At 41.4% G+C, this 23931-nt stretch overlaps 1 protein-coding gene across 1 annotated transcript in view; it reads right to left on the reverse strand.

Moving 5' to 3' along the window:
• The window catches only part of fam135b (family with sequence similarity 135 member B), a gene marked incomplete at both ends in the record, with an annotated part of 65188 nt that extends 41649 nt beyond the window's left edge, over positions 1 to 23539 (reverse strand). The window contains 3 exons of the mRNA XM_080442600.1: positions 726 to 865; positions 13398 to 13477; positions 23463 to 23539. Coding sequence (XP_080298726.1) covers positions 726 to 865; positions 13398 to 13477; positions 23463 to 23539 — 297 coding nt within the window. The remainder of the gene's footprint in view (positions 1 to 725; positions 866 to 13397; positions 13478 to 23462) is intronic.
• Positions 23540 to 23931: the final 392 nt, after the last annotated feature.

Raw genomic sequence — 23931 nt, forward strand, 5'->3', positions numbered from 1 at the left:
AGCTGTCTGGCGTGTTTACAGCACTGATCCATCCACCTGCCCCCCCCCGGTCAGTCTGGGGCTACATGCAAATTACCTCCCTCCACTTATTAAACAACACGAACTCTGCGACCGTGTAGGCGTTGGAACTCAACCTATTCGTCCAGTCGAGTGTTTTGTTTTTGTCGAGCCGTGTCAAATGAACCTGAACCTCTTCGCTCACACAGTGCATATTATCGCCGCTGACAGGTGGACACCTTTTAGGTCGAAAAACTGTTACTTTTCAGGATAAAAACACAATACAAAACAAAAAACTGCGTTTTAATGCAGTGGTTCTCAAACTTTTTCATGTCCAGGACCTCCAAAATGATATGTATTTGGCAAAAATATGAATTGCAGCTTTACTAAAAAAAACATATGATATAAGAGTCTATTTCTAGAGTTACACTAACTCAAAGAGGCTAGTGTGTACCTCAAGGATTGTGCTCTGCAACAGGCTCAGCAAACCAGTGTTATTTTCTGTTCTTTCACATGACACATGGCTCCCACTGTGGCCCTGATGGGGAAGCTGTGTAGAGCAAATCATTGCTGTCGGGCAGAAACCTGGTATCTCCGTATGCGACGCGTTGTGAGCTTGTAGGTCTGGTATTTCCCCCCATTTTCTGAAAACTAACGGTTTTGGACATATACAAGGTTTCCGCGCCCTCCGACACAGACAGCGCTGACATCTCAGCAGCGTGACTCACCTTCTCCCCATCCAGCAGCAGATGGACTTTGAAGTTCATGCAGTCGTTGACCACGACCTCCTCATTCCTGTACAGGATCTGAAAGATCCGGCTGAACACCGTGCCGTCGTAAACCCCCGGCGAGCTGAAGCTGCATTCGCCTACAAAGTGGGACAGAGAGCAGAAAGCAGTTTTGATTTTGATTTTCACTTAATCATCCTCCTTGCACTGTGCTTATGATGTGATTTTGTATACAATACAGAGCACAGCCATATGCCAAATAGACAACCAAAATTACTCACCTAGGTAATATAAAATATAAAATAATAAAATAGGCAATTGGGCTACGCCTCAAAGCAGTAACAGCAACTGGTAAGGGCGTCCGTGGTATAATTTGTAAACTCAAACTGTGCTTATGATGTGACCTTTTTTAACCATGTCACTCTACCACATGAATCCTAGTATCCTTATTCTGGGGGAAAACATTCGCCGAAAATAACAGAGGGAAAACATTCGCCGAAAATATCAGATCTACGAGCTCAGCTTGATCTGCTATTTTCAGCAAAGAGATGTAAGGTGTAGAGGAAAATACTAGCAGTGGTTCTCAAACGGTTTCATGTCAAGGAACCCCAAAATGAATATTTTGTATTTGGCTGCGGACCCCCATGTCAAAGATATTTTGTGCCATATTTTTTAGATCTACAAGCTCTGCTTGTAGCAAGAAGCAATACGCTATGAGCTTGTATATCTGCTATTTTTGAATAGCCAAAGTGAAAAATATGGTTAAAGTGGTTAAAATGATTGTGACCTCCTGGTACCACCCCAAGGAACCCTGGGGGTCCCCGGACCCCACTTATAGAACCAATGTACTAGAGGACCTAATACAGAGCCCTGAGGGAACCCGGTCCACTAAGTATACAGAGTCTAACGCACATGAAACTGCCATTGCACTTTTTTTCATTTTTTTTATCATGCACTTTTGTACAATGGACTTTGTACATTTGATTTGCCTGTACCTTCATGTTATTTGACTTATTATTTGTTCCTTTCTTCTCTATTCTTTGTTTATCTATTCAAACTCTTCCTGTAACCACAAAGGTTGAGAGCTTGCATAAAAAAATAATCGTGTGATGTGACAATGACGTTGATATTGATTCTGAAAGCCAAAGATTAGTCTTTATCTTAATCAGGTGAAGTTCCACCGAAATCAATCCAAATCTCCTTTTGAAGAGAGACCTGAGTGCGTGCAAATATTCATTCATTAAACATCGAGCAACCAATTTAACAGTTTACACTACAAAATGCCAACACAAAAAATGATAAAACAATAGGATATAATAATAACAAAGGTCAAAGAAAACAACATTATACATACAGCTATCCCTCAGTTAAAACAAGAGGATGAAACAAAAATGATTCAGTGCTTCAAAAAGTACAGTGTTGTCCATTACTGACTTTTGTAACTGTTAACTTGACCTTGATTGTGATCTTGACAGTTTTGACTCGAAAAGTAGCATCTCTTCGGGTCAGCCAAGAGCCTACTGATCCTTCCCACCACATCTCATCAAAATACAACCATCTGTTTTGACCTTGACCTTCACTGTAACCTCGGGACATCCATTTCATCCAATCAGGAGAGAGAACCTGTTAAATCAGCGATGCACTGTCAGGCTACATTGGAGCATAGGTGCCTGGATCGCTAGGCCAAAGGTCCGGGCCAACCTTTGCTTTTATGAAAATGCTGAAACCATTAGGGGTTTTATAATCTCTCAAGAGCAGATTCTGCTCTGCGTTTGAATCTGTCGGGGGGGTTCGTCATATCGCGTACGCACTGGCCTACAAGTGGGCGTGCCTTCAGATCAGGAAGCAGGCCGCGCTTTACCCAATCAAATGTAGTGGGCGGGATTCACGTGTCGGTCGATCCTTCCCCACTCGAAACAAACCGAAACTAATTTAACAATAGCGTCCGCGGAGCAGACAAAACCACGGAAAGATATTCACATTTTAACTTGCTCTTTCATCATAGAAACAAGCAGGCTTATAACCAAAACGATCCATGTTCTCTGGGAGAAGTGGTGTTAGTGTTCCGTGTAGAAATATTGTTAGTGGGAATGAAAACATAGTCGCACCACCGGAAGTGATGCGCTGAAGGCAGACCAAAACCCCGGTTTCCTTGCGCACGGGTGCTACGTCAACTTCCTCCCAGAGCCAACTGAGAGGGCGCTGTTTTTCCTTTTCATTTGGCGATGGGATTGGGGGTTTTATGAAAGAAGCTCCTGAACATGTATTTCTATTGCTAGTTCTATTGCTAATTTTACCAATTCAAATACTCTTCTATCCAGAACTTTAATCCAGTGGTTCTCAAAGTGGGGTCCGGGTCCATTTGTTTAACATAAATCATCTCTTCTGGGGGGTCCCTGGCACAAACTATTTTCAGATGGGGGTCCATGGCCAAATCCAAATACATTTGAGGGTCCTCCTTGGTATGTCAAAAGAAACACCTCCATTAAAGAAGACATGCTGGCTTCTGTGTGGAATCACAAATGACCGAAGTCAGTCGTGTGGGGAATGCTAACTTTAATCCAAGATGAGTGCTTTCTTCCACCATGCAGTGCTCTCACATTTAGTGCTTCTTCCACCAGGCTAGTGCTCTCACATTTAGTGCACGTCCCGCTGCCCTGTCGCCACCACTGAGACTACTACGGGAGCATTTTCACAGCTAAAGTGACACAATCTCCTGGCCCCGCTGTGCACCGCGAGAGGCCTTTGAATGTGCTCTTTCCACCCTCGCTCTCTTGTTCCTCTCGCCCTCTGCCTCTCCACAGGTTAAACCTGATAGCAGTGTGGCAGACAGCCGCAGCCAGCGTGAGCTATTGAGCTACGTGAGCTTAAGCCATTGAGAACGGGAACGCATCTGTGTCATTTTTAGATTTATTTGGCTATTCAAAAATAGCAGATATACATACTTGTAGATCTGCTATTTTTGGTAGATCTTGAACATTTGTGCGAATATTTGAATATAATACATTTTTTTAAAGGTAACTTTTGTAACTCAAATCTTTGCTTCATGGGGGTACCTGGAACTAAATGTTTTGAGTTTGGGGTCTGCGGCCATATACATATCATTTTGGGGGTCCTTGACATGAAAAGGTTTGAGCCCCACTGATATTATAGCACCATGTGTTAGGATTTAGAAGACATTTGTAGAATCCCCAGAAGCAAAGGTTTGAGTTACAAATGTTTGCTTTAGAAATATATATATACTTGCACAAATTTTCACGATTTTTCAAAAATAGCAGATATACAAGCTTGTAGCGCGGCACCGAGTGCCGTGCTACGAGCTTGTATATCTGCTATTTTTGAATAGCCAAAGAAATCTTAAAATGACAATGATTCTTTCCTGGTCTAAATGGGTTAATGGCAGCGCCGCTGACACATGTTTGAAAGATGCACCTTAATCCATCTGGGGAGTGATGCAGGCGTGGAGAGAATTGCAGTCAGGTTGCTGGAACTGTTGCAGCTTTTACACACATGTGTACATGTGTGGTACTTCAGCAATTAAGCCCCCTAGACCGGTAAGTTCTCAAACTTTTTTTGTGCTAAGCTTAATTTCCCCTTCAAAATATCAAATAGTCTAAAATGTATTTGTATTGCTGTGACGGAAGCCTTTTGCACACCTGAGAAGAGTTGTTGATTATAAGTGAAGATGAAGCTGTTTACTAAATGATCATTGCAAATCACTGCAGCTCAGAGCGGAAAACAACTTCAGTCCTTGTAATAAACTGGCATAATTGACAGAATACAAATTTTCCTTCTTTTTTTCTTGTACTCGATAGAGTCAATAGAAGGCCTAAACCAGGGGTCTTCAACGTTTTTCAGGCCAAGGACCCCTTAGATGAGAGAGAGATGAAGCAGGGACCCCCCCCCCCCACTGCATATTGGATTCATGTTAAATGTGTGTTTTCAGACATTTAATGACTTAAACCCTCAATCCTTTGTAAACTTGACCTTGACTCTGTACTTGGTCTGCTCTTTTTTCCCTGTACACCAAACCTCTTCCCTGAAAATAGACACTCAAGCTCACAACGTGTCGCAGATCTGCTATTTTCGGCTTGAATCCTGGGTAGGACATCAAAGTTATGGATGGCAGCTTATAACAATGGTTCTCAACCTTTTCAGGCCGCGACCCCCCAAAATAATCATATTTGAACTGGGGACCCCCCACCCTGACAAGCACTTGGAATTGTAGGAGTTAAGGCATTAACTTTATTTCCACAGATAAATATTGTGAAAATTGACGATCTACAAGCTCACAACGCCTTGCAACGTGAGGATTGTAGATTAGCTATTTCTTTCTTGTATATTATTTGACAATTTGGCCAATGTTTGACCAGTTTTTGGGGCGGTGAAACCGCCCCTATATGTGAGGTTTGGATATTTGCACACCAAATCCTGCGCTGTGATTGGCCACAAATGTACCCCCCTAACCCTGCACCGTGATTGGCCAATCACAGTCTATTCAGGACTGTGTTTGGCTAGGGAAACATGACACATGTGCATAGCCCTATAAATAGGACCATAACTTTAAAAAAAACATAAATGTGTTTTTTTTAAGTTATGGTTTCTTCCATCACTTCTTCCATCACTGTGATGACCACTGTAACCACACCGCCCACTTCACACTGGGTGTGATTTTTATAGTATTAGCTTTGATGTAGTAATGGTCTTTTTTCATTTAATTTCTTTTTTTCCCCAGGTATTAAAAACGTCTTAAAAGTCCTTAAATTGTAAATCTGGGGACCCTCCCCACCCCCCCCCCCCAAAAAAAAGAAAAGAAAAAATCATGTGAGGACCCACAGGATGAGAACCACTGACTTATAACACTGAGAATGTTATTGTATATGTGTTTCAGTTCAATATGTATTTACATCACATGAGGCCATAAACACCTGCATATGATGATGCTGCAGTGCTCTGCAAACGCAGGTTCTCACATACAGTATATACTGCAGACAGACATGCCCTCCAGCTTTTAGTCACAGGGATTCTGCACTGGAGGTAATCTGCTTAGATGCTGTGTGTGTGTGTGTGTGTGTGTGTGTGTGTGTGTGTGTGTGTGTGTGTGTGTGTGTGTGTGTGTGTGTGTGTGTGTGTGTGTGTGTGTGTGTGTGTGTGTGTGTGTGTGTGTGTGTGTGTGTGTGCGCGCGCTCACGCCTCTCCTTCCTCCCCCTACCCCCTCTCTCTTTCCTTCTCTGTCGCTCCAGCATCCCCCCCTCTCTCACACACACACACACACACACACACACACGCACACGCACACCCCCACACACACACACACACACACACACACACACACACACACACACACACACACACACACACACACACACACACACACACACACACACACGTTCTATACGTTTGTTGGTACAATCCAACTGAAGAATGTACTTCATCAAGGTATAATGTAAATGCCAGTGACACACTAAACACACGTGATTCGTCTGGCTAACGCTATACTCCATCTTTAAAGTCACCATACTGCTGTGCATGATGAATCTTGATCAGTACACAGGACGACGTCCTCGTTGGGATCAGGACATGTTTTCCACATCAAGATGTATTTGTCCGAAGGGCAACAAGGGACAATTGAAATGTCAACAGTTGCCACATTGTGTGACAAATGTATTGTCACACGGGGAGAGGAATGTTCTCCTTACCGGGCAGAGGGCATATAAGCCTGATTTAGACTTAGCTGAGAAGATAGCAGACAAGCTAGGGCTCGGCCAAGACGGTAAAAAAAAGAAAAGAAAGACATGCCATCTCCGGTTTAATTCCCATACCTGCGTGAAGTAGGTGGCCACCTTTTCAGGAGACCGGAAGCAGGTTGGAGTCTATTATTTGAACATCAGGAACACAGCTTCTGAAAGAGTCTTTACCCCATGGACACTGAACTACCGTAAATATTGGACCCAAACGTCACAAGCCACACAATCTTTCCAAGATTTTCATACTAAAAGGGCAGAGAGACAAATCAGGAGAAAATCTACTTCATTATCAACCTTTCTCTGTCCCAGCAACACACTCTGGCGGGATCTGGCACCAGTAAACATTACTTTTGCCTCGATTATGATTAATGAATGATTATTCGATTATGCCTCGATTTTTCGATTAATTATTGGTTCTAATTATCGGTTTCAATATATTTTCGGCTAATTGCCCATTACCCTATACAACAAGCTCACACTTTACTTTATTTGTTTATTTAGACGGGACACCGCATATTAATGAACAATACACCGAAAACACCATGATCTACAAGCTCACAACACGTTGCATCACAACGTGCGGCGTACAACCAACTAATAAATCAAGCCTCAACCACTTGAGGGCACTTGCCTATATCTTGGGGGAACATTAGCCCAAAACAGCCTACAAGCTCACTTGTGACGGCTTGCAGATCGGCTATTTTTGTCTACATCAAAGAGATTTGGTGTAGACAGTGTAGACAGAAAAAAAGAGGGATAGTTCACCCCCAAAATGACTTTTTTTCCTATCGATTAGTCACCCCATGGAGACTTGAATTCATGGATATTTTTTAGTTTTTGTCCAATTCCTAAGCCAATAATTTGATGACCGGCAGCGTTTCGGGTAGGAGACACAAAGAGTCTCCTTTGTATCTCCTACCGGAACCGCTGCCCACAGGTCCGCTGGTCATCAAATTATTGGCTTAGGAATTGGACAAAAACAACAAAATATCCATGAATTCAAGTCTCCATGGGGTGATAGAAAATAATATTTTTTTTGGGTGAACTATCCCATTAACCACTTAAACCCCCATATACTTGTCCCTCAGGGCTCTATGCTAGTGTCTTTTCTTTTTTCGCTCGACATTAATATAAATATATTCGCCGAAAATAGCCGATCGACAAGCTCACAACGCGTTGCAACACAACGCGTTGTGAGCTTGTCGATCTGCTATTTTCTGTCAAGGTTTTCCCTCAGAATATGGATCCATGGGGTTCCTGGTAAAAGGTACATATTGTACAGATGGCTTTCTGCCCGCCTGGCGGAAGGAAGGAAACAGGGGTGTAGTGTGTGACCTTGTGGAGGGAGAGCCCGCCCCTCAGCCCGCCGCAATGTAGAGGGGAGGGCGGGGCTGCAGCTCAGCCGTCCAATTAGAATATGGATGTGGATGGATGATGGGTTCCTGCTGCAATGTTACCTTATCGCATGTGTGCACATGTGCTGTGTCTCACTCACACACACACACACACACACACACACACACACACACACACACACAAACACAGGCACACACACACACACACACACACACACACACACACACACACACACACACACACACACACACACACACACACACACACACACACACACACACACACACACACACACACACACACACACACACACAAATTATTTATTTGCGTGTTTTAATTTTTTCATGTCATACGTAACTATGAGAGTGTACATTTGTAACCAAATGGATTTGGTTATGGTTACAGGCATTGTCCATTTGGTTACATCCATTTGGTTAGAGGCAGAACAAATATAATAGCGAAGGAGAGGACACTGGAGCAGCTTGGACATTTAAGCCTTTTTTTGGTCCGAGCTGCTCCAGTGTCCCCTCCTTCTTCGCTGCTGTTATGTCCCGTTCCTGTGACCGGTGGTGTAAAGTAACCCAGTACATTTACTCAAGTAGTGTACTTGTGTAAGATTTTTAGGCATTTTTACTTTACTTGAGTATTTCAAATGTTCTATATTTTTACTTCTACTCCACTACATCTCAGTCAAAAATTGTACTTTTACTCCACAACAAGTACCTAAAGTCAATTTTGATACCAATACTTTTGTACTTTTACTTAGGTAAATATTGAATTCCGGACTTTTACTTGTAACTTGTAAGTATTTTTGGATTGCTGAGGTGGAACACAACACCTACAGTACCATCAGGTCCCAGTACTTACTGCACGACTTTACGACTTGCATCATCTCTCATTCAAAATGTTAAGATTGCTCTAATGTTACCTACTGTAGCACGATTCTCTTTCAATGCATCTGTGAAAGAAACGTATCCTTGATTTGAAAATGAGAGAAATCAATATCAAATCTCAGAGTCAATCAACTGTGTGTCCTTGCCTGCACACAAAGGCACACACAGTGCATAGGCACGCACGCGCACACACACACACACACACAGTCACATGTGGCAGTCCAATCACGACGGAGCTAAAAATAGACTTTATTACTGCAAATCAGAATGGCCAGTGATACAGCCCCCCGTGTGGCCAGAGGAGAACATTCTTAACGCATGGCTGAGCTCACAACCTGACAATACAAAGCAGCACAAAAGCATGTGGGAATGAATACATGCTCTGCAATGTGTGGTGGAAGAAGTACTCGGATGTTTTACTATAAGTGAAAGTAGCAATATCGCAAATCGGAAATACTCTGATACGAGTAAAGGTCCTGTATTCTAAATTTGACTTGAGTATAAGTGCAAGTATTGCCATCAAACAAAATGTACTTTCAGTACCAAAGTAAAAGTACGCACATACTGTAGGGCTCAAGTGGTATATTTATTTTTTGTATGAATAAATCTTAATTTGCAAAGTAAGTAACTAAAGCTTTCAAATAAGTGTAGTGGAGTAAAAAGTACAACATTTGTCTCTGTGTCAAATTTGCACTTAAGTACAGTACTTAGTTACTTTCTTACTTACAGTGTGCAATAAAGGCATTCAGTAAGAAACATTTGATTTATGAATTAACCACTTAACCCTAGCACCCCTATTCGGGGTATAACATTCAGCAAAAATAGCAGATCTACAAGCTTACAATGATCAGCTATTTTCAGCGAAGAGATTTGCTGTAGTGATAGGCATGAGTGAGTTCAGGAGACACGTGACGTGTCACACCCTGAGACTACAAAGCAACACAAAATGATATGCGAATGGATAAACGCTCTGCATTAAAGGGCATTCGGTAACTAACGTTCGACTTAGGAATTAAAGCTTGTAAAAATGCAGCCAGGTAAACTGAAATGCCGATGATGTTAGGCCCCATTAACTGGCCTCGCGGAAATCGAACTATGGTTTTAATTCTACTTTTACCCTCCAATTAATGAGACAGCAGCTCCGCCACACCTCTGAAAATAAAGCTGTTTTGTTTCATTTATTTAATAGTTCTCCTTTAGAACGTAAATAAGGGGTAAATGGTGCGTTTATATAGCAACCTTTTAACCAAAGCGCTTTACAATGTGCATTAACAGTCACCCCTTCACACACAGACAGTGGAATAAACCATGCAAGGTACCAACTCATCAGGAGCAGTTAGGGGTTCAGTGTCTTTCTCAAGGACACTTGGACACTAAGACAGGGGGAGCCGGGGATCGGTTTAGGAACCTTTTGATTCCCAACGTAATGAGCCACTGACCGCGCTTTGAAGAACACCTTCAACTGTGGCGAAAGGGCCTACTCTGTGTGGAGCAAGGGCGCCGATACTGTGGGTGCCTCAGGGCTAAAGCACCCAGGAGAAATGACAAGCACCCATTACAAACTCATCGCAAGAAAAGAAAAAGAAAAAAACTCCGACATCTGCACTTCATGGAGTACATTTTTTGTACCAAATTAACCGCATTAAAGTAACACAACAAAAACCAAAATGGTCTCAAACCCTGACAAATATCACACATTTTTGCTCATTGCACATTGACCGTGCATGCACGCGAGTGCGCGTGTGCGTTGCGCACCTGGTAGCGCGGACATAAATTGGCGCCCCTGGTGTGGAGTTTCCATGTTCTCCCCGTGTCTCCTAGGGTAGTTAATACCCTCACAAAAACATGTAGTAATGCTGGTCGCTATACCGCCTCCTCCATGACAGCTGATGGAGGGGAAAGGAACTGGTTGGAATAACGTGTTCCTTCCACGCGCTAATCCATTTGTAACCAAATGGATTTGGTTATGGTTACAGCCATTGTCCATTTGGTTACATCCATTTGGTTAGAGGCAGAACAAATATAATAGCGAAGGAGAGGACACTGGAGCAGCTTGGACATTTAAGCCTTTTTTTGGTCTAAGCTGCTCCAATGTTCCCTCCTTCAAAAAAAATAAAAAAACACCTTCAACTATTGACCACAGAGCTACTGTATATAGCACTGTATTACTGTACATTCTATACTCATGGATTAAAGAAAAATAAAATCTTACGACTGAAAAGTTGTGTCAGGTCAAGTCCCAATCTCTGGATTTGTGGAACAGCGTGAAAGCCACCCACACCAGAGCTTCATAAACCATTAGGCACAATATGTAGAATTATGATGCTTAGGTATTATCATTCTAAATCTATGTTCCTGCTCTTCTAGATACAGCCAACCAGGGAGGAATTGCAGAGCAAGGCTTTAACCGTTGCTTTTATGAAATATCTGAGACCAATAGGGTTTTATTTAAGACGCCTTTCTATTGCTAGTTTGACCACTTCAAATACTCTTCAATCAAATACTCTGCAACAACGTGTCGCAGTGCCACACGTTGTGAGCTTGTAGATCGACTTTAATCCATGTATACTTATACTCTGTACGACAGTGTCGCGTGCCAAAGATAATCACGCTTCAAGCTCATAGTATGTAATGTATTAAGTGTGAGCTTTTGTGCATTCCAGTCATTATGGGTTTTGAAAAACAGCTGTTACATTATGTGCACGTTAAATCCAGGCAGCCACGTACGTACATACATTTTGCCAAGGCGGAGCTTATACATGCATTATAGCGTAAATTCTGAGCACTGTAAATTGAATAAAGAAAACGCCATGAATTCAGCATTCTTGCTCATGGGAGGTTGTCATGTGGAATGAGTGGAGAGAGAGAGGTTTGTTGGATGGTTTGTTCAGTGTTCCTGACATGCATGGATTCCTGTATGTTAAGAAACCCATAGTTATCGCTCTAACAGAAGCTCTGTTAAAGGGCGTCGGTAGCAGATGTCAAACCGCTAAATAATAATAACATGAGGACGCACACAGTTGTGTGACAAATACAGTCCAGAGGGAGCAGTGGTGGAAAGTAAAGTACATTTACTCAAGTACAGTACTTAAGTACAATTTTGAGCTATTTTTACTTTACTGGAGTATTTCCAATTTGCAATACTTTTACTTGTACTCCACTACATCTCAGAGGCAAATATTGTTACTCCAAAACTGTTAGTTACTTGTTACTTTGTAGATTTTGATTATTATTACAAAACCTATATTAACCACTTCAGCCCTATATTTGGCTATTTGAAAATAGCAGATCTACAAGCTCACAACACTTTGTGAGCTTGTAGAACTGCTATTTTCAAAATTCTGCATACTGAGTACTTTTTACTTTTGGTACTTTAAGTACATTTTAATGGCAATACCTTTGTACTTTTACTCAAGTACATTTTGAATTCCAGACATTTACTTGTAACAGAGTATTTCTACATTGCAGTATTGATACTCTTACTTAAGTAAAGAATTTGAGTACTTGTTCCACCACTGAGAGGGAGCACTTGATGCTGTGGGATGTTTTTTTGTTGGCCATGCGTTAGCCATGCGCTATAAAAGACAAGACATTCTGAAAGATTACAGTTTTCAAACACTTCAAACAAAACCATGTCCAACAGATTGTGTGTTATTCCGACAAAGAATGTAGCCATGAAATTGTTCCCTGTTTCATACAGTACACAAACTCGCTTTGTTTTTCTCCATTCCCACGCTCATTTCAACACCACGGTACATGTTTATGCTACCGTACATTTAAGACCCAGCTCATCCCAAATGATGTCTTCTAAAACATAGCCACAGTTTAGAGAGCGTGACCAATCAAGCCCTATTTTATACAAAAATAGCTGATCTACAAGCTCAGCGCATCGCATCTTGACACGATGTGAGCTTTCAGATTGGCTATTTGCTCTATTTATGAACATTTTAGAAAGTATCACGATGCCCCCCCAAAAAAAAGAAAGAAAAAAACTACAACCTCAAACTAGCAAATATGTATGGAACACTGTGACAGGAGTATGAAGGCATGTGAGTTGTTGTTGAGGAGAAGGTAAAACATCCGCACAGGCAAATTATTTGCCTGATCATTTGCCTGATGAAGACCTATAAGGTCAAAACGTCGCGCCATTAACCCATTAAGACTGGGAACGCATCAGTGTCATTTTTTCAATTTCTTGGGCTATTAAAAAATAGCAGATATACAAGCTCATAGCGCTGCACCGAGTGCCGCGCTATGAGCTTGTAGATTTGTAACTCAAACGAACAATTGTAACTCTTCCAGAATCTTTGCTTCTGGAGGACCCTGGAACAAAATATTTTACAAATATTCCATTTAAAATATACATATTCAAAGATTTGCACACATTTTCACTATTTTTCAAAAATAGCATATCTACAAGCTCTTAGCACGGCACTCGGTGCCACGCTACAAGCTTGTATATCTGCTATTTTTGAATAGCCAAAGACATCTAAAATGACAGAGATGCGTTCCCAGTCTTAATGGGTTAATAAAATAAGTCTTGGGAGCTTTAAACCAGTGTGCGGATGTTTTACCTTCTTCTTCTTCTTGATTCTTGCCTTGATGTCCAGCACCTGGCCTAAACACAGGTGCAAGATGTGAACACAATCTTCTCTGTGATATAGAGTTGTTGTTACCTGTATTTCCCCGCGTTGACACTATCAGTCTGTGTGGCACGCGAGGTGACACCTTCAGGGCTGCTCGAATCTGGTAGAACCTGAAAGAGGGGTAGAGAGTGCCGTCAGTACACATAGTCAGGGTTCCAGTAGTCAGTGGTGGAAAGTAATATGTGCTATATCTATCTAAAAGCAAGTCCACACCAATGCAACTACTGTACTTGCAACTCCTTACAATCATTTTCCCCATTGTTCCCCAAATGGCACCGGTCTGGCTTGTCCAGACCGGTGCCATTTCCTGCAACTGGCCTTAAAGAACATTGAAATAGAAACTATTGTTCTTTCATGAATAAGATGTTTCAAATTACCAGCAATGATGCAGGTTGTTGAACTGTCCACAGTGCACCTCTGAGCTTATTTTGTATTATCCATATAAAACATACAGAAGGCCTACATTAACACATTATGTATTATTATTAGTGATATCTTTTGGGTTAAAAAAAACGTGTTAAAAGGTTAGCTCTATAATCTGACAGTAACCATAATATCTATATAGTGTGTGTTCAGTAACAGGGGTCTCCCCATTACTTTAACTCTTTAATAAACAAAAAATACATTTTCAGGGGGGGGGGGTCAATTTCATGGCCAATCAGGAGATTGTACCCATTTATCAGCTTCACTGTAGTTACAGTTCTCATTGTGTCTGCTCACTTCTTTGTGTCATCACTTCCAATTTCACTTGCTTATCCTGTATCCTGTATGCACACTCTCTCTTGATTGGATAATCATGGCATCCCGACCTGAAAATGTATTTTCTGTGTATTAAAGAGCTAGAGAGAGCTACTGAACAAACACTCTATGATTGCAATGATTGCTATCAGTTTATAGAGCTATTTGACACTTGTTTTAACAAGAAATATCCCTTACTGCACCTTTAAGCAGAACATCTGAGCACTGCTTCCCCCCACACTACTAGAAGTACCAAGATGTTCTCTTCATTGGTTAAGACTTGGAGATAGTACAGCAGGCATGTTAAACAACATTTGTACAAAATGTAGCTAAATAATTAACGTGGGGGAAAAAATGAATGTGATGAATTATGAATCGGACATAATAACGCACCTCAAGTCAACTGTGTGCTGTGCGTGTGCGTGTGCGTGTGTGTGTGTGTGTGTGTGTGTGTGTGTGTGTGTGTGTGTGTGTGTGTGTGTGTGTGTTTGTGTGTGTGTGTGTGTGTGGGTGTGTGTAACTGAAGAAGAGAGTGCACCTGGAAATCTATCAAATAGTGCTAAAAAACCTAATTCATCATAATTAAAAGAGATAAATGAGGTTTACAAACGTTGTTGTAATCGTCTTTAATCATTGTCCCTATTTATATGACATGTCACACAGCGGGCATGGGAAGCGGAGCAAACATGTCTTTCAAAATTAGGTCATTTTTTACAGTGGAGTTGAACTGGGGCACAGTGTGAACGTCTGTTTGAGTCTCTGGGGGCGCGATGGCAATCTGAGAGGATAAAGTGTGTGAGTGACAGCCAGTGGTGGATGAAGTACTCTGATTTTGTTTTTACTTAGGTAAAAGTAGCAATACAATTGAATAGCTGAAGGTTGAATAGCGTAGAAGGTTGGTGTTTCCAGAGCAGAGGTTGCAAGTGGAGGAGTTTGTGGTTTGAGGAGTTCCTTAGAGGGATAGTTCACCCTTGACTTGAATGACTTGAATTCATGGATATTTTTTAGTTTTTGTCGCATTCCTAAGCCAATAACTTGATGACCAGCGGACCGGTGGGCAGCGGTTCCGGTAGGAGACACAAAGGAGACTCTTTTGTGTCTCCTACCGGAACCGCTGCCGGTCATCAAATTATTGGCTTAGGAATGTGACAAGAACAAAAAAAAGAAAATTCAAGTCTCCACGGGGTGACTAATTGATAGAAAAAAGGTCATTTTGGGGGTGAGCCATCCCTTTAAGGTAGAGAGGAGCATTACCATGGATGCATTGATGGGTTAAGAGGGAGATTTTGTATTCTGTCCCGGAGGAGATGGGGAGCCAGTCCAGTGAGATAGGTGTGATGTGCTCGTATTTGTGCACTCTCATCAGGATCCTAGCAGCGCCGTAATGGATGTCCTGAAGCATTTGAAGGCTCTTGCTAGGGATCCTGATGAGAAGTGCATTGCAGTAGTAATGAGGTACCTCAAAAGGTACCTCAAAATTACTTTTTAAGTTACTTTCCACCTCCGGACGGAAAACAGCAGAGAAAATGTTTTGAAGGTCAAACAAATGAATCACGGAAGTGTTTGGGTGGTTATAAATTGAAATAGATAGTGTGTTGGTGGTTATGAATTGAAATAGATAGTGTTTTGGTGATTATGAATTTAAATAGATGTTTTGGTGGTTATGAATCGAAATAGATAGTGTTTTGGTGGTTATGAATTGAAATAGCAAATGGCAGCTCACAGCTCGATGATTGGTGTGTGTGCAACGAACAAAACCCCCTGTTACTATCAGACACATCGCAGGCTTGATATTTCATTATATCTATGCCTTTGCTTTTTGATATTTATCTTTTGATAGATTTGTCAAAGCAGCAAACTTGTTACGCTGTGCCAAGTTAACTCATTGTTGATCTTGCTGCTGGATAAAACAAGAGAGGCGAGGTGCAGAGGAGGGATGAGGGGTATATTGGGAGAAGGATGCTGAAGATGGAACTGCCGGGTAAGTGAGTAGGAGGAGAGAAAGGCCAAAGAGCAGGTTTATGGATGCGGTGAGAGAGAGGACAAGCAGGTGGCTGGAGTGACCGAGGAAGACACAGAAAACAGAAGCAGATGGAAACACACGATCTGCGTGGCGACCCTGACGGAAATTAGCCGAAAGTATGTATTATTATTATTATTATTAACCCATTAAAACCGGGAACGCATCTACGTAACCACTTAAACCATTATTTTATACTTTGGCTATTAACCCTTGCATTGTGTTAGAAAACTGCATCCACTTGTGGTGTTAGCGGGTCATTTTTGACCCGTGATTTAAATCAGCCCAAAATACTCAAAAAAATAAGTATTTTTTTATTAATTATTTTTTCTCCCACCTCATAGCTGACTTGTAATGCATTCATATCCATGTAAACACTTTTTAAAATATTATGTTGGGTTAGGGCTAGGGTTTCATATTTCAATATATCTCGTTTTCTATTACAAAAATGTAAAAATTCACTCATAAAATTTCCTATAATGAAGGCAATGGATAATGATGTTATCTAGCTATAATATAATAATTAAGAATAATAATTAGAACACACTTCCAAAAAAAATCAAAAAATAAATACTTGTTTAGTTTTTTAACTTTAAAAAATGTTAAAATTATTAAAAATAGTGACACTAGTGGTGTTAGGGTCCGAAATGACCCGTATACCATAGAAGGTAAAAAGTCATTTATTTTTCATAAACTCAAACTTTATTTTACTGATAGCAAATGCTAATTGAGGACAAGTCTCTCTCACTCTCAAACATGTAAACATTGAATATTGACAATTTGGGGGGGAATTGAGCCACACTTCTTTGCCGGGTCATTTTGGACCCTAACACCACAAGTGTCACTTTTTTTTTTGAGACCATCAGAATTAATTAAAATGTAGATAAATAATTTTGTTGCGTTAAAATGGCTATTTCTGAGGATATCATAAGGATAATTCCTTTTAACAGGACGTTCATGAAAGTCCTTGCGGGCTTGTTTCCAATGAGGGCCTGTGAGCAATTAGGGGTTAAGAGTCTTGCTCAGGGACAAATTTCATTTCATCGACACATATGCTGGCGTGGCCTGGAATCGTACCTGGGGCAACCAGGGCCTCTGGCTCCCTAGGCGGGCTCACTAACCACTCAGCTATGGCCGCCCCTTTAAATCATGAAGCCTCGTTCCAATAAGGGTACTTTTTACCTATTCAAACTTGAAAGCGGGTCAAAAAAGACCCTAACACAATGGAAGGGTTAAAAGATAGCAGATCTACAAGCTCATAGTGCGGCACCGAGTGCCGCGCTATGAGCTTGCGTACTATTTTTGAAAAATCTTGAACATTTGTGCAAATCTTTGAATATGCATATTTTTAAAGCAAACATTTTTAACTCAAATCTTTGCCTCTGGGGGTCCCTGGAACAAAACATTTGCAGATGAGGGTCTGTGGCCAAATACATATAATTTTGGGTGGTCCTTGACATCAAAAAGTTTGAGAACCACTGACAAGATAAGCTTTTCAGAGAACCTTTAGGATTAAGAAGACATTTTGTAGAATCGGAACCTCAGGCCTTAATCCGTTAATTAATTCCAAAATAGTGAAAATAATCAATCTACATAACGCATCACGAGGTAGGCTATTTTTGCAATCACATTTCAGTCATCGTACAATGCACGCGAACACAGAACTGGTGAGGTGACTGATGGGCGCGTTGGGTTTGCTTGAGTTTTTGACACTCGGCTCCCAACTAATTAAATTGAGTCCTTGTGCAGCTGCCATCCAAATGTGAGTATCAGAAGCAATCTGGGTCCTCGCCGCTCTAACTCCGTTTCCATTACAGGAAACTGAAAAGCCTGCAGTGGCCTTATCGCCATCGCCCGCTTTACAAATCAAATGCGGTCTTAATCAAGAGTTTAACCCTTTAAATCCGTGAAAGCGTCGGTGTCATTTTAGATTTGAACCACTTGAACCATCATTTTATACTTTGGCTATTCAAAAATAGCAGATATACAAGCTCATAGCTCATAGCTCATTTCGTGCCGCGCTATGAGCTTGTAGATCTGCTATTTTTGAAAAATCTTGAAACTTTGTGCAAATCTTTGAATATAAATATTTTAAAGCAAACATTTTTAACTCAAATCTTTGATTTGGGGGGTCTCTGGAACAAAATATTGAGATGGAGGTCCGCAGCTAAATACATATAATTTTGGGGATCCTTTTTGAGCACCACTGATATAGCAACATACGTTTACTGTTGGGATATAGAAGACATTCGGCCTCATGACTTAATGGGTTAAATGCAATCAGTCTTCTAGGGTCTCTTTACAATTTGTACGACTGCATATTTTTCCCCCCTGTCTGCTAGAGACTGATTTTAGACATTCAATTTCACTCTTCCATTAAAGGAAGTAAGCTTCCTGACTAGGGGTCCTGTTTCCACTATTTTTGCATGACATTGTTGTGCAGCGAAGTGTAAAATAACGCTTAAGTTAATCAATTCAATGCTATATCAAACTTGTGTCAAAAATAATATTAAAAAAACATGCTTCTCAATTATCTGACTCATCGAAAAAGTAATCGAATAGGATAATTGCTAAGAAAACAATGGATAGCTGCAGCCGTTCCCTTTTACACCAACAGAGCGTGGACTATTTAAACACACAATATGCACACTCTCACATGACACGTTGCATATCAGGACTGCACACACAAACATAAATTATGTAGAGGTGCATACTATACATGTAAATAGATATTTATACACACACACACACACACACACACACACACACATACACATACACATACACATACACACACACACACACACACACACACACACACACACACACACACACACACACACACACACACACACAAACACTGCGCAACACACACACACACACACACACACACACACACACACACACACACACACACACACACACACACACACACACACACACACACACACACACACACACACACACACACACACTACACATGTGGATCCTATACAGTATGTACGAGTAGGATTGTTGCACACATCACCTTCAAGCATCTCAAAGTGAGCTATGACACATTTTCTAAGCTTTTTTTCTTATTATTTAGAATTTACATTTTAGGCATTTAGCAGACAATCTTAATCCAGAGCGGTTTACAGTAATCAAGGTAAACACGAGGTAATACATATGCCTAGAAATAGTCATCTAGGATCATAGGTAAACCAAGAACCTATCATCAGTCTAAAGTAAACAGTATAGTATCCAAAAATAAATAATCTGTGCATTGAAACTATAGGATGCCAGGTCAACAAATGAACCTGGCATCTGTCTACATCAGTGGTTTTCTACCCTTTTCATATCAAGGTCCATTATTTATTCTGCATTTGAGCCTCGGACCACCATTTCATGAGATTTAGACTCTCAGATCCAAGACTTAGAATGTTTTGTTATTGTTGGATACAATTGTGTTTGTGTCCACAATTCCATGCTGTATTGATGTTCTACTATTATTTTTAACTCTATGGTATCATAGATAGAAGAGAGAACAGGCAAACGTTGATCAAAATAACAATTATTTAATTAAGTAATGCAGATGTTTAACAATAATTTAACTCTTGAGAGCGTAAAATGAAACTGGTTTCTTGAGTTTACGCTCAAAAGAGTTAAAGATCTATAAGGGTTCATTTGGTTACCAACTCTCCATTATTTAGCTGGGGACCACCTGGAACCCCCTCAAGGACCACTGGTGGTCCCCGGACCACTGGTCTACATAACATGTAAATGACAGTTTAACCTTTACATAAGCCTGCAAGGTCGTCAAGGCTAGGGCAAGCGCTACGGGCTATACTGCAGGTGGAGTCTGAAGAGGTGAGTCTTCATTCAGATTACGGCATAATTTGAGAGTGAGTCTGCAGTTCTAACAGCAATGGGGAGTTAATTCCACAGTTCGGGAGCCAGAAGGGAGAAGATTGTTGAACAGAATATAATAGCTAAGAAAATAACCGACAGTTGCAGCTCCGGTCCAGTACTTTTAAGCATTTTGCATCATAACTGTATCTCCCCTGTTCCGCTGGTTCAAGATGGCAGCCTGTAGAAAACAAATATATTAGAGCACTCAGCTGGAGGGATTAGCAGGATAAGGCTTTAGGCCACCGTCCCATTTGGAGAGGGAAAATCATTTGAGTAAAGCTGGCATTTCAGCGGGCCACAGGCAGGCCACCCAGATGCCACTTTATAATCTCCCCACAGACTCAGCGTAGAGGCAGGAACACGACCCTATTTCACGTCATAAAATATAATATAATGCACTCCCATCACTGCAGGTTATTATAGTACAGGGCAGTCCAGCAGTTGTTGATACATTATTTTCATCACAATATATATCGAAATCCTAGTCCATTGCTGGTTTAACAGGAATTCTGTCTGTCTGTCTGTCTGTCTGTCTGTCTGTCTGTCTGTCTGTCTGTCTGTCTGTCTGTCTGTCTGTCTGTCTGTCTGTCTGTCTGTCTGTCTGTCTGCATGGGTGCTAGGTTAAGATACAATCAGGAAGAAGAATAGAACACACCCACACACTCACATGCTCCAATAAATACTAATCGTCCCACATCCCTTTTTTCTACCAATCTAGTCGTTATGCCAATTAATTTCTCTCCCCACACATTTCTGTGTTGCCACTGCTGTTGTACCCTCCTGGCTCACCTGCCAGTGAGGAGCCCCCACCAGGAGGGCGTCGCGCCTCCGTCCAACACCCCCACTAAGAAGGCACCGACCCCAGCCCGTATAGGAGCGCGTGCAGCCTCCCTCCCCTGAACACGGCCAATTATATAGAGCTTCTCAAAGTGGGGTCCAGGGACCCTCCGGGTTATTTGAGGGTGTTCCAAATGGACCCTTACAGGTATGTAACTCTGAGAGGGTGAAAATGCATGGTTTGGTTGTTGCATTTCTACCCTCTCAGAGAGAGTTATAGGGGTCCTTGACATTAAAAAGGTTCGAGAACCTCTGCTATAGATGCGATGAATCGTAGAATCCTCAATCCTGCAACCTCCCGCTCCGCCTCCTGTCTTTTCGTCAGGGCCGTTTCCAAGCCGTACAGCACGGCTGGTCTCACTACCGTCTTTTTACATCTTCCCTCTACCTCTTACTGGAACTCTTCTGTCGCAAATCACTCCTGACACTTTCCTCCATCCGTTCCGCCCTGCCTGCACTCTCCTCTTCACCTCTCTTCCACACTCCCCCCATTTGACCCCAGATCCAGACAACAGAAGCATCTTTAGAAAACATAATTTCAGACCACCTAGGAATGTGGTTCAAATCTAATTCTCAAAAATCAGTTTACATGCGTTTGTTTTTGCCGTTCACCCTCGATAAATGTATAATAGGGCTACATTTTGATTTGGGCTGCCAGTCTGAACATAGCCTATGTGCAGCGGTGGAAGTACTCAATTTCTTTGCTCAAGTAGAAGTATCAATACTACAATGCAGAAATACTCTGGTACAAGTCATTTAAAAAAAAGCTTCGAAAAAGTACAAACGTTTTGGTATCAAAATGTACTTACAGTACCAAAAGTAGAAAGTACTCATTATGCAGAATGTCCCATGGCCATTTCAAATGTTTTCAAATGTATAAAAATCTTTTGAAAATAGCAGATCTACAAGCTCACAATGCGTCGCATCGCGGCGCATTATGAGCTTGTAGATCGGCAATTTTCAAATGGCTGAAATGTATACTGTATGGCTGAGGTGGTTAATGTATGTTTTGTAATAATAATCTAAATCTGCAAAGGAACTAGTAACTAAAGTTTTCAAATAATTGTAGTGGAGTAAAAGTACAATATTTGCCTATGACATGTAGTGGAGTAGAAGTAAAAGTGCTGAAAATTTGAAATACTCCAGTTAAGTAAAAATACCTCAAAGTTGTATTTAGGTACAGTACTTGAGTAAATGTAGTTAGTTACTTTACACCACCACTGCAAACTCATAATGCAGCGTTCAGTGCGTGGCGAAGCAGCACTATGCAGGCTTGTTTTGCTTGTGTGCATGTCAGCTTCTTTGCTGAAGGTTAAGGCCTATATACATCTACTTTGGCCCAAAGGCGATACTTCAGCTATAAGTATAAAAGTGCTTCCCAACAACAACGTTAGTGTAACTAAGAGACAATGAGAAGTGTTTTGGGTGCACAGAATATCAACTAAAAGTACGATACTTCTTCTACACCCTTCATGAGTTTCACTTTAATTTCTCCAGGCGTTTGGCGGTTGTTCAGACTGCTCATGCTGTGTCTGTTTATGGCCCGAGGTTGTTCTGCTTTGTGATCTCATTCACGCACTAACCTCACATCCCAAGCGTGCTTTTACTAAGAAAGAAAGCCTGGGGAATGATGAGGTGAAAAGTGAATTGAATTAGAGCTGCAAAGTATTAAGTGCTTACTTTTTCGATCAATCAAGAATCACCTTTTCTGGGGCATAATTACGAATCGACACAAACAAATTCAAATAGAGTTTTTTTTATAATAAACTAAATGTATTAGTTTGAACCACTTAAGCCCTTTTTAATACTTCATCGTACAACAGTGCCGCACAAAAAGAACAAAGATAGATTTGCTTTTTATAATGAAAGCAAAAAGCTAAAATAAAAAACATTGATTACGGTAAATTGATTAGTTCAATCAACTGTTTCATCTCTAAATTGAATGGAGCTGACACTATTGGCCGGAGCCCACACTCCTGCCAATACAGGCAGTCCCACACATCAATAGTGTCCATGTGAAACTACTACTCAATGAAATGACTGCAGTAAGTAAGTCAATTGTAATTGTTCAATCTAATTTTGCTTCCCACCCAGTCGGAAGAATGCATACAGACACCGGTCCTCATACTCTCACCAGTGAGCCACCACTCAATCAGAGTTTAGCCACGCCCCAGCGAGTGAGCTGCTCGCTCATTAAATCCACCGTTTCCAATGAGAGTTTCTCCAGACCCCCGTATGGAGTAGAGTTAGATTGGAGGGCTGGCCACGGCGAGACTACACATGTATGCTACCTGTAATTGGTCTACTTTTTTTTACGTACATACTGTACATACATACTGTACAGTATAGACATACGCACAGTATAGACGCACGCACGTACGCACGCACGCGCACGCACGCACGCACGCACGCACGCGCACACACACACACACACACACACACACACACACACACACACACACACACACACACACACACACACACACACACCCCCCCCCCCACACACACACACACACACACACACACTGCATTGAGACAAAACCCTGAAAGCCTTCAGCCAAAACATATTAATTGATTTGACCTGAGCAGAGGTAAAAATGCATGCTTACCCCCTTTGAAACAGATCCACATTGTGAAACTTGTGCAGCTCCAGAGAAAACTCCAGTGTTCCCTGTACTTCAGACATGATATAATCCGGCTCATCACCTGTCAAGAGGAGAAGAAAACAAATCAATATGACACTGGGGGGGGGGGGGGGGGGCTTGCACATCAGATTGCAAAGTGAATTAGGGAACGTGACATTTCAGAAACTAGACTGTCATTTGTTTTTGTTTAGTTTTTCCTGTTGAGACACTGTGACTCAACACAGAGGTGTTTAAATCAAATTAAATGCGGACAACAGACAGGCGTCCTTGGTCTGAATATAGCTAATATTAACCCATTAAGACCTTTGCATCTGTGTCAATTTTTTATTTGAGCTAAAAAGCATTATTTTACACTTTGGCTATTCAAAAATAGCAGATATAAAAGCTCATAGCACGGCACTGAGTGCCGTGCTATGAGCTTGTAGATCTGCTA

Source organism: Gymnoscopelus braueri (genome assembly GCF_963280865.1).
Source record: "Gymnoscopelus braueri genome assembly, chromosome: 11".
Taxonomy (NCBI): domain Eukaryota; kingdom Metazoa; phylum Chordata; class Actinopteri; order Myctophiformes; family Myctophidae; genus Gymnoscopelus; species Gymnoscopelus braueri.